The following is a 12,666-nucleotide window of genomic DNA, read 5'->3' on the forward strand; positions in this document are numbered from 1 at the left end:
TGAATCTCCCTGCAATAAAATGGAGAAAAGGGAGCTGGTCTTGAGTGAAGAACAAAGGTCAGTTTTAGAAGAGATGCTAGATCTGGCACTGGGATTTTGGAGAGGGTTTAGCCCACACATTCAGGTAGCAGTTACCATAAAATAAAAAAGGACACACAGGCAAATGAAAAAAAATAGAAGGGTAGCGCAGGAAGACAGGAAAGGGAAAATAGTTATTTCTGTTTCCATTTTCTGGCCTTTTGCAATAGAGCTACTTCTATTGTAAGGTTTTATGGACTTTGGGTTGGTGCAGGTAATAAATAGTGAAGGCAATTAGCAGAGTAAAATCCATGCAGGAGATCGGGTTACCACTAGCACATTGGAGCAGAGTGGCAGTGTGGCCAAGCTGTTCCAATGAATACCTGGAAGCAAAATTTTAGTGTTGGCACCAGGTTAACAACCAAGAAGATGAGATGGACAGAAACTGCTTTGTCACCTTCCATTTTGCAGACCTGCCTACATAGCGGAATGAAAAAAAGAAAGAGGAAAAGACAACAAGCAAAGACTAAAGACAAAGACATGAAGAAGAACTGAAGAGAAAGCAAGAAAAAGACATTTACTGGGGTTTAAGTGAGTAACAAGTCCACAAGTCATGCAATAATAAGACTAGTCAGAATAGCTATAGTTTAAAAGGAAAGGTTGTTCATTACTGCAGAAAATTTATATTCCAAGGGGTGGAAACTGAACAAACCAGTTAGGAATGCCAAAATAAGGGGATTCATTTTGGGTTCATAAAGTATACATTCTGAGTATTAATTAATTAAGTGGGATCTATCTTACTAAACCACAGTTAATATATGCACGGCGGACGCACCGCGGCCTTGGCGCCCGCCCCAGAGTCCAGAGTCAAACGCAGCGGCTTTCCAAAACGCGGCGGCTTCCCAGAGTCAGTAGGTGGCGCCCAAATAACACAACGTACTGCGCCGTGGCGCCCGCCCCAGAGTCAAACGCAGCGGCTTCCCAGAGTCAGTAGGTGGCGCCCAAACAACACAACCTGTGAGCTACACTTGCTCTAATCCACTGTGCCAGTAATATAGATCACATAACGATCACAGACTCTAACCCAGCGGCTTCCCAGACTCAGTGGCTGGTACACAAACACCACAACCTGAAAACTACACTTGCTGTGCTCCACTCTGCCAGCAGTCGGTGTCAGCAAAGGCAACGGAATCACGTCTCCACAAAATGAAACCGCTTTAGTACAGATATGCTTATTTAATTAAATGACATTTCCCCAGACGCACCCACCCTCCATGATATGTCATCCATCCAAATATCGGACGGAACAGAAACTGATTGCCAGTCTTGGATTTCCGATTCGCTAGCGAATCGCGGGCTTACTTGTAATTAATATGATTAATACTATTATTAAGGAAAACGTATACTAAGAAAATTGGTGAACATTTCAGGAAAGCAGGTGCAGCTGGTACATTTGCAAGTCATATGAGCTCCAATGTTTAGGTATAGTCTAATTGGGGAAAATATGGAAGCCCTGCTGAGGTTTTCAGCTGTGGTACAAGCAGAGGACCAGTGGGCCAATTCTGAACCTGGTGTTTAACACAACGAGTACACATATGGTGAGCAAACAACTCTAGGGGTGGCCTACAGGGGGAATGATGAGTTGCATAGCTGTGATGTCTCATGGTGGTGATGCCAGCCTATACTGGTAAAGGCTGATGGCAGTCAAAGGTTACACCATGGGTAGAAAAGCACAAGAGGCAACTAAGTGCATGAAAAGGGGCCACAAAAGTTGGTTTGTGAACAGTTTATGCAGTGGCACATGTGCTCTCACTTGGGCAGAAGTGGTTGTACTGGTACCAGTGGTATGTTACCTTTCAAATTTTGATGTAAATTGTACAGCTGCATATGCTTAAACAGATAGTTTGGGACAAGGGTCTAATTAGCAGTTAGACACAAAACAAGCACAGATTAAAAATTCACACAATAGACTAAATTGTAGTGGGCTAGTTTAGTGGAAGGTGTGGACTTGTCTCATTTTGAACCACCAGATCTGATGACATATGAAGACTGCAGAAAGCTAAACAAACAGTTGAAGTAAGCCGGACCAGATACAAGTCATCAGAAGTAGATCCAAATTCTTCAGATTGTCTTTGAAATAAAGAAGATATGTAATGGACAAATGGTCACGGACAACTTTTAATGCTAGGAGAGCAAATCACAAGACCAAAGCACAAGTTATTCAACAGACTCCTTAAACAATTAAGACTGTTTATGAAGACATTGTACAAAACATTCATCGGGGTGGAGTGTTGTGATGTGAGATTTTGCATATAACTTGACAAATATTTTGTATGTCTTTATTTGTAATTTAGGCAAAGCAATGTAATTTAGTGTTACTTTGATGAGAGGCATTCGTGTTTGCCCCTCTTTACGACTGAGTCTTTTTGAATTTTACGACAGGATTTGGGGGTGTGTGATTTAAACCAGTTTGGCGAGTGTTTCTCTGCTAAAGTCTTTCAACCCCAGCAAGGATGCCAGGTTACTTCAACAAATGGTTTTGGGGGATGGCAAGTATTAAGATTAAGATGGTCTGTGGTATGCTTGTTTGGAATTGGCTTGTCTCAGAGGCCTTTAAGTACTACGACGCCCTATTGGCTGTAGGGGTTGGACAGAAAATCTATATATTTACTTGTTTAACCTCACACTCTCTCTCTTACCAACCAACATATGATGAAGTATCTCTCTCTTGCTAACCTGTGATGATGAAGACAACACAATGAAGAGCACAGTTTAGCAGCCATTTTGAACAGACATGTGGCTGAAAGCTGAGCACTAATGATGCCTTAACTAGAGACATTTAAGTAACTACAAGTCTGTGTGCCGCCTGAACTACATATCACTATTTAATCAGGTTGTATGGTTGCCAATATTCAAATGTACTTTGCATATTGTTATTATTTATGAATATTACCAATAATACATAGTTTTATGTGTAACTTAATTCCTGCTTGTCTTTTTACTACATCTAATTGCCTGAGGTTATAAATATAGAAGGGAAGGTGGGGATAAGTTATATACAATAATACCTTACAAACAGTGTTAAGTCTGTGAGATTAGGCATTCTGACAAAGGCTACATATTAATAATACAATAGGGGAAAGTAGAGTAATATATTACTCTACCAAGACAAAAAACATGGGTATCCAAATAAAAAAAACTTCACATACAAAGCGAACAGGAAAGTATAGAAGTTTACATTAAAGACTTAAACATACTGTAATAAAGCCCACACTGCTCTCTTGTTGATGAAATGAAACTCTATAAAGGCCTTTTTTTTACTTACTTGCCATTAAGCACAGCTACACCAACTGTACTTCTTGGAATTGACATGCATGCCACAAAGCTCCACTGGCGTGCTTGAGGATCCCACCTTTCCACAGTATTCAGGTAACTCCAACCATCATGGCCTCCTACTGCATACATTGGCCCCTCCAAGACAGCCACACCTGGGAATTAAGCCATTAGAAGTAATGTCTAAAAACAGTTAAGTTAAAAACAAATCACTGAACACTGTAAAGCCACTGGTAGAGATAATCGAAAGCGATAAATGGTAGGGTTGCTTTAGCAACATAAAGTACAAAATTTTAGACTCTTTTTAAAAAAAATCCCTACTGCTGCTATTTTTATACAGGTATAGGAGATACAGGCATTACCCCAAGGGAGGATGCCACTTCACATTTTATGGCTACATCAACTTGCCTTTTATTTGACAACATGATGTGACTGTGCCTGCTGTGTGTGTGTGTAGGCTGAACATCTCTTTTGTGCTGGCATTGGGATATTAAAGGATGATCATTTCCCCTGAGATTTAAAGGAGTACACTAACGCACAGGAACTATTTTTATAAGTTAAAAAAATAAACATTAAGACTCAATTTATAATATAGTGTTCAATGTTCACTTTCCATTAGAATGGCATAATGACACTAATTACTAAACTGCACGTACAGTATTTACATTTAATTCTCTTTTTGAAAATGCACTCTGATTGGCAAAATGTAGAGCAAAAATGACTTGGTCTTGTCCATTTGTCAGAAAAGTTCCCTTCAGACAACCTCTGTTCCAGCAGCAGTGCTCAAATTTAATCATGCTTCAGTTATTTGAGCTATTCTACTTTCCAAATACCCCTGGTACGGTCTCCTATAGCACAGATTACATTATGTTTCCAAAATGACAACCTCATAAAAAGCCACTGAAGCAAAGAAGAGTGACACAATACCATGTGATACAAGTTGATGGGCATACAGAGAAAGTAGATTTACAGTTGATTCAGATGTGAGCCTTGATGTGCCTACCACTGTAGTGCCAGAAGAAACCCAACCAGCACACTTCTCATCTGGCAGTGTCCTAGCTGCAGTCCTGACCAGTTAAGAGGCTGATGGCAAGTTAGCAGCGAAGACCATTGCATTTATCCCACATAATAAAAACAGGATCTCATTTTTCATCTTTATGTGCATCACTGACCACAGTTATGAGACACCATCAAACCAGTGCATAGATTATAAGTAATGCTTCTGAACTGAGGAATTTGATAATTAAGCTGGGTGTGAATATGAAAGAAATGAAAAGACGGACACAGAGGAGGAAGTGAAACTACTGAATTAATATGATAGCTGGCAAGCATGACAACATGAAATGCATTGTGTGAACATCTTGGAAGAGATGGTGACTGTGACAGATGACAGGGTCCCTACCTTAGAAAATGACTCTGTATCTGCACTTGGTGAGAGTTTGTACTGCTGTGTTGTATGCTTGAGCAGGACCGTCTTAACAGCATTATAGGCCCCCAGGCAAAGCAGTGCACACAACCACTCACAGGAATAAAAATGTAAATGGTCAATAAAATTAAACATACTGTATATTTATTGCATTGGTACTTCCAACAAAATCACTGTTTAAACATTAAAAGACATGCTGTACAGCAAGGGTTAATCAACACAAATGTTTGAACAATATGACATGAGCCTTGAAAAACACAAAAATTTCAACATATAAATGATACTCAACTGGTAACCCATACAGACGGATATAGCACAGTATGAAATTACTATGAATTATTTACTATTAATCAAGTGTTCAACACAAACATTTGCGAAAATTCTTTGCAGAGAATTGAGTTAAAGTGATGTTAACATATACGCTCTTACGTTACGTAGTGAGTGAGATCCGTACACATGCATTCACGTGAGGTTGCAGAGGTGACCGTGATACTAAATCAGAGGCGAATGCCAATATCCACTTGTAACACAATAACAAATATTTATAGTTTAGTATAGTATAGTATGTATTTATTAACAGCAAGTCACAACATACATAGATTAGCATGGGGCCCCCGGGCAACTGCCCAGTGTGCCCATGTGTTAAGATGGCCCTGTGTTTGAGGTGGCAATGATTGATTGGCCATCTAGCTCTTGTGTTCTGTTGTATTTACCCTATGTTTTGACACCCATTTGTGACAATGCTGGTCTTGCTCCATGCTCCCATCTCTCATTTTGGGAGCCTCTTGAACACGACACCGTCAGTAATGTAACCGGATGAGCTGGACAATGAGGACACCAAACGAAGCAAGGGGAAGGTGCAAAGTGCAAATAGTGCTTTTATTAAAAAACAGCCAAAACAGTGTTCAAATAAGTAGTGCAGTGCATCAAAATGTCCAAAAATAAATAATCCATAAAAAGATAAAAATTCCAGACGGTTTAAACAAGGCTAAAACAAGACTAAAATCTGGTAGCAGACATTGGGGTCACACCAGCCAAGCACAATTCCTTCCAGTATCTCCAGCTCACCCAAGGCTTGCTCAGCTGGAGAGACTTCAGCCGCTGTGATCGTCACACTACCGACCCCCCGTCTTGGCTGCCTCTGCTGGCACCTGCCAGACCGCTTGGGATGGGTTGTCCTCCCGTCTTCCTTCTCGCACACGCAGTCTGTCCTCGAATCCCTATGGCGGACTCCTCCACAATCGAACCCACTCTTCTAACAATCAGTTGGTGCAATATGTCCCTTGGACGCCGATCCTTCGCTCCACATGGGACACTTGTCTGCGTTGACCTCTAACTTTCAGCTGGCTGGTCCACTCTGTCACTGCCCCCAATGCCACGTTCTCGCTCTCAAAGCCTTTCTTCCTATTCCATCTTTTTCACCCTTCTGTGCCACCCCGTACACATACGGCTCTGTCGGCGCAGCATCTCAATTGTGCACCGCAGGAAGCTGATTAAGCAATCGAGAACGATCGCACCCTCACATGCAGGTGCGACTCGTCCCAATTACCTCATCAACTCCCCACGGCTGCACGATCATACCCACAGAGACTTGACTCGGCAAATGGATTATTTAAAAACTGGCCATTGTTCCAAGCTGTGGACCTGCTATATCACACCATTGCAGGCCCAACATACTTGGGAAAGGAAATTCTGAGAGGAACCCTCTTCCAAGATTTCTTCTATTATTTTTTTCATTACAAGTTTTTTTTTGAGGGAGTTTATTCTTGTCTCAGTGTGTCAAGGCAGGGGTACGGTCAAAAAACAGGGCCTGTTAAAGCCCATTGAGACATTCTTTGGGCTATGCAAGAAATACATTTTTGTTGTTGTTGAAAGTATAGCTCTCTGGAATAAATTAACAGAGTCTAAACACAGGCAGAAAAATGTGACAAGTTTTGGGATTCCAAAAATGGTGGAAATCTTACCAAAATGATGTAGGAGATAAAATTGTGGGAGACATCATTAATGAAAACCTGACAGGTGAAAGAGTGACACGAGTAGCTGGTGAATGTTCTCCAAGACCTTTTCTTGTACAACTTGACAAATTTCAGAAAAAAGAAAATGTGTTGCACTCGATACATAAAATAAATGAATTCTCTGTAATCAATATTTTTGTGAACTTTTCTCTATTGACTGCTGAGAAGAAGGCTACGTGTTAATAGTATTAATTTGGAATTAATTAAGAATATCTGCTGTAGGCATATAAAACTGCTAAGCTGGGGGTTGTAGTTGAAAGTTACACTCTAATGTAACACTCACATAACGGTATGGAGAGGAACCTGAAAACACTAATTTGATTTATTTAAAAAAGGAATATGGCCTGAGAAGATGAATAGAAATAAAGAAGCTAGGAACACTAGTCTGTTAAATGTAACAAACAGCTTAGCTAAAGTCTCATCAAACTGTTAAGCAGTAGTGATGGTGTTGTTGCATGTAGAGTAGAGTGAAATTCTTACTTGCATGGTACTAAAATGTGCAACTTTATTTTATTGAACACCAAAAAATATCCCACAAAAGTGCAACGTGTAGGTTCTTAGTGAAGAGCAAAACAATCGCCATCTGTTTTGCATACAGTTTCAAGAAATGGATGTTAAAATTTGTTTTGCATGTGATTTCTCAATTACGAAATATAAAACTCTTTATAAAGAGTTTTTTTTGTGTTTTTTGGGGTGGAAAGCAAGGAATGTTGCTGCTGCTACTGCTGGATGACCCAGTCACCCTTTCAGCATTTCTGAGCATTTGTGGCAGATCACTTGCTGATAGAGCCACGTGTTCCACCACCATCCTTTTTATCTCTCACCTTACCTGGCCGAGAGTTTTGTAGCCATGACAAATGACAACTGTTGATGTTGGCTGTAATACAGGGAAGCGGGTAAAATAGATTTTTCCAAGCCAACATTTTATCAGTAACTGATGCCTATAAGAATGGGGTAATGGAATTGAGACTTGGATATTTAGGGGATGTTGTGTGTACTTTAATGTCACATTTTTGATTGTTCTAACATTCCTCTGCTTAACATCATTACACTTAGCATGAATATTTAATTATACTTCTTACTGTAGGCTCTTTTCCCTTCTGTTACTGTTTTGTTTTTTTTGTATTTTTTTTTAAGTACAGGAAAAGATATAATTTGGCCGTCAATGCTTACAGCATACTCTTGTTTATTTCTGGCTAGTAGTTCACTTTTTAATTTTAGGATTAGTTGTTAAATCACCACGGACGTCTCAACAAATTAGAAATGTACTGTTGCTGGGGGCAATTTGGAGAATGCCATGCTTCACGTCAGAGGAAAGCTACTCTGAAGTGTTTCAATTGGGCCTAATTGGTATTGCGGTTAAGGGCGAGATGCAGCAGGTCACATTTAGGTTCTCGCACACCCATACTGTCATTCTGAGACATTACTAGTTGAAGAGCTTTGCAGCTCTAAGTTCTAAGGTGACAAGACAAAATATGAAATTCATCGGAAGCTAAACAATTTAAAAAGATGTTATTTTTCTTCAGTGGTTTGGTTTAGTGTAGTGGTTAGTGCTGTTCATTCACGGATCTAGCGGGATGGAGTAGTATGCCCATCCATTGTCCGTGTGGACCTTGCAGGTTCTCCACATGTCTTTGAGAGTTTTCCTCCGTGTTCTCTGGTTTGTCTGCCACATCCTCGAAGAGATGTTTATGTTAACTGGCAACTCTAAACTGGTCATGTGTGAGCGTGGAAGTGTGGATGAGGGGATCGTGCGATGGACTGGCACCTTGTCCAGGACTGTTTGATGCCCTGCATTCAGAGCTACCAGGTTAGGGTCTGGCCCTTTCCAATCCTGAATTGGATTAAGCTGGTTTGATGATGTAATTTTTCTTTTTCTAGTTAAAAATAAATATACTCTAAACTACACAAACTATATCAAATTATTTAATCAATACATTTTGTAAGCTGAATTTTTAAAATGCTCGGTTGTGAACTCAAGAGTGAAAACGTGCTATCACATCTTAGGTCTTTGAAGTTTGATACTGTACAATGGCCTTGCAGGAGACCCATTTAAATAGTATGGATCAGCCTTGTCTGGGTGGTCAGGTCTTTGACCCAAACTATGGTAAGAAGACCAGAGCAGTGGGCATTTTGATTCATAAAGCTGCTATTGAGACAATATTGGTTTCTGTGGACTGCAGTGGTAGAAAATCTGAATGAAACAAAATGAAGCTAACATTAAACTAAATGAATCCAATCTAATATTTATGCAACCAATTGGAATAATACAGAATTTATAGTTAGTGTTCTCTCTTTAATTCCTAATATATGTATTCATACAGCATACGTACCATATAATGACAAGAGATTCTAAATGTGTAATTAAATCCTTCTTTTGATATGCCATCAGGAAGTGCAACCATAACATTTAAAACTACCGTGAAAATTTCGCATTTTATCAATTTTCACAACCTTTCAGACTCATGTTTTGTTCTGCACTTATACTCTATACAAATTTCCTCTTTCTTCACCATACAGTGCATCTTTAATAGATTTAGTCAGAATTGACAAGAAGGTGCACAACAGTTTTCTACTATTAGTTTAAGCAGATGGTGTTTAGCTGAAGATCAGATTACATTTTTAATGAGTCACTAATGCAGATACTGAGTTAGTTCCAAAGGGTTCACAAACATATGAAGGACTATTTTGTACTGAGTACAGGAGGGGTGTTCAGATTGTTATGATATGAAAAATAAAGGTATGGTTGTATTATTTATTGTATAAATAATCATAGTGCGATTTATAAAATCAGTAAAATAAAAAAACATCATTCAGCAAATTTTAAACATGTATCCCAAATAAAAAAAAAAACATTCTTCATTTCATCTTTATTTTTTCTGACATTCGGTTTTAGTTGTTGTCTTCGTATTTGGGAAAATTCTACATTTTTCCTGGATTTCTTACTCCGTGTTTTTTGGCTCATATTTACTGGATCCTGAAAGATGAACTATGAAGAATTCAATTTCATTTATTTCTACCTTGTTTTGTTATGTCTTCCTTGCCACAAGTCTGTTCATCCCAATTTACAATTAGAATTTGCCTGCCTGATGCAACAGTACCTTGTTCTGCTTTCTGCCTTTATGGCTTATGGTATCACATTGCAGGAACAACTGTTGAAAGTTACACTTCAGCAAACAACTACTGTAGCATCAAAGACGCAGTTGGTGGGAGTACATCACTATGAATTTCACAGTAATATAAAATTGACATTATTATAAATTTCCAAGACTGCATTAAGATGGCCGAGGCAAGGCAGCTAATTTAAGAAGAGGTTCAAAAACAGCAAAGACTTAAAGAACTGATCTGAAACAATGGCAGCAGCCACTAAGGCTTACCAAGCTAGGGGTTGCCATGAACAGTGTAAACGGATTTCATTTGGCACTTCTTTTTTTCCCATACATCTCTATTTCGGGAATATTTGGGGATAATCCTAGGTGGAAAGAATCCATAACTAAATGAGTCAGCAGGATGACGTTATACCAAATTCTGCCCATTGGGTTTCCAAAAGAACACTAACAGTGTGATATTAGCTAAAAGGCACCTGTCAGCCAACATCAAAATAAAAAAAATAAAACAAGGTTAAAATGTAAAACGTAAATCTCAGTATCGTCACAAAAAGCTGTGAAGGGTTTGAGGACAGCAAGACATTGTAGCAGAAAACCTCAAAATTACCAATACTGAGACTTGAGTCAGTTCTACCACTATATTGTATAATAATACAATATATAATAATAATAATAATAATAATCCCAGCTACAGAGAGGATAAGGAGGTTCACAGCACTGCAGTGTGGATCAGTGAGAATTGAGAGCTTTGAAAATGCAGATTCAAACTGCAATCTCATTGGTTCATACTTATTACATGCCTCTTTCCTGATTGGGTCCTGCCTACTACATTTTCTCAACCCCTTTGCTCACGTAATACTCATGTATTACTCTCAATAACAATTCCACCTTATTATTAAAATTAATGATATTAGAAATAACATAGTATATCTCCCCAACACTGTGGATCCTCCTAAGCCCCAGTACTCCATTATAAACAAATTAAACTCTTTCACCAGGATAGATTTACTTGATTTACATAAAATAATTTCTCAACTGAAACCCTCCACCTGCGTCCTTGACCCAATACCAACAAGTTTTTTCAAAGAAGTATCGGGCGTGCTAATTGATAATATTCTTGACATAGTGTAGCAGATGTAGCGTTGAGCCACCTCTCGAACCCTCAGGTACCACTCTTCAGACCAGGTGAAAATATAACAACTATTTATTTTGTTATTATAATGTGCACAAAGCACCCTCCACTCCACACTCATATAAACAATAAACTCTTCTCAAAAACCAATACCTCCTCGCCCAGACACTTAGCCCACCTTCCTCCCAGCTCAGTTCAGTGTCTGGGCTTACCCAGAGTCCTTTTATAGCCCCTGACCCGGAAATGGTTCCATAGCCAAACCCACAAGTCCGTTTTCCTTCCGGGTCAGGGCAAACAGTCCTTTTCTTCATCCCGGGAGCACGTCACTTCCTTGAGTCACGTGACTGACATGCACTCCCGGGTTATAGGGCATACAAGAGTCCATGAGGCCCTTCACAGCGACTCCTGGCGGCCCCCAAGGTATCCAGCAGGGCTGTGTATAGAAACTACACAGTCCATGAGGCCCTGCTGGAATTCGGGGCACCAATATGCTGTCCGGAGGGCTCCTCCTAGCGGCCTGGGGGTGAGGGCCGGACTGGAAAGTCGGCAATCCTCCACAATAGTAAATTTGTCATTAGATACGGGGGTCTTCCCAGACTGTCTTAAGACTGCTGTAGTTAAACCCCTACTCCAGAAAAATAATCTTGACCCCTCTGCTTTTGAAAATTTTAGACCCATCTCTAACCTGCCTTTCTTAAGTAAAATTCTAGAGAAGGCAGTCATTATGCAGTTAAATGACCACCTCAATAAACATGCTATTCTTGATAAATTTCAGTCAGGTTTTAGAACAAATCACAGCACAGAAACTGCACTCGTTAAAGTAGTAAATGACTTGCGGGTAAATGCAGACAGAGGCCATTTATCTGTTCTCATCCTTCTAGATCTGAGTGCCGCATTTGACACCATTGATCACAATATTCTTAGAAATCGCCTTAGTCAATGGGTGGGCCTCTTTGGCAGCATCTTAAATTGGTTTGAATCCTACCTGGCAGGGCGAAAATTCTTTGTTAGTTGTGGTAATTACAACTCAAAGACACATGATATCCTATATGCTGTTCCACAAGGCTCTATCCTGGGTCCGCTGCTCTTCTCAATCTACATGCTTCCGTTAGGTCAGATTATCTCAGGGCACAACGTGAGCTACCACAGCTATGCTGATGACAAACAGCTGTACTTATCAATAGCACCTGATGACCCCGATTCTCTTGATTCACTGACACAATGTCTTACTTGTGTTTCTGAATGGATGAATAGTAATTTTCTCAAGCTAAATAAAGAGAAAACTGAAATTTTAGTGATTGGCAATAATGGATACAATGAGGTTATCAGAAATAAACTTGATGCATTAGGATTAAAAGTCAAGATGGAAGTAAAAAGCTTAGGGGTAACTGTTGACTGTAACCTGAATTTTAAATCACATATTAATCAGATCACTATAACAGCATTTTTTCACTTAAGAAATATAGCAAAAGTTAGACCTCTTATATCATTGAAAGATGCTGAGAAATTAGTTCACGCTGTTGATTTCAGTCGACTAGATTACTGTAATGCACTCCTCTCAGGACTACCCAAAAAAGACATAAATCGTTTGCAACTAGTGCAGAATGCAGCTACTAGAATCCTAACTAGGCAAAG

General features: G+C 39.5%; 1 protein-coding gene across 1 annotated transcript in view; it reads right to left on the bottom strand.

Annotated features, from left to right (window-relative positions):
* The window catches only part of klhl5 (kelch-like family member 5), a 119,585-nt gene that overhangs the window by 7,762 nt on the left and 99,157 nt on the right, over positions 1-12,666 (bottom strand). The window contains 1 exon segment of the mRNA XM_028801974.2: positions 3,344-3,506. Within this exon segment, the coding sequence (XP_028657807.2) occupies positions 3,344-3,506 (163 nt within the window).

Source organism: Erpetoichthys calabaricus, chromosome 5 (genome assembly GCF_900747795.2).
Source record: "Erpetoichthys calabaricus chromosome 5, fErpCal1.3, whole genome shotgun sequence".
NCBI classification, from domain to species: domain Eukaryota; kingdom Metazoa; phylum Chordata; class Cladistia; order Polypteriformes; family Polypteridae; genus Erpetoichthys; species Erpetoichthys calabaricus.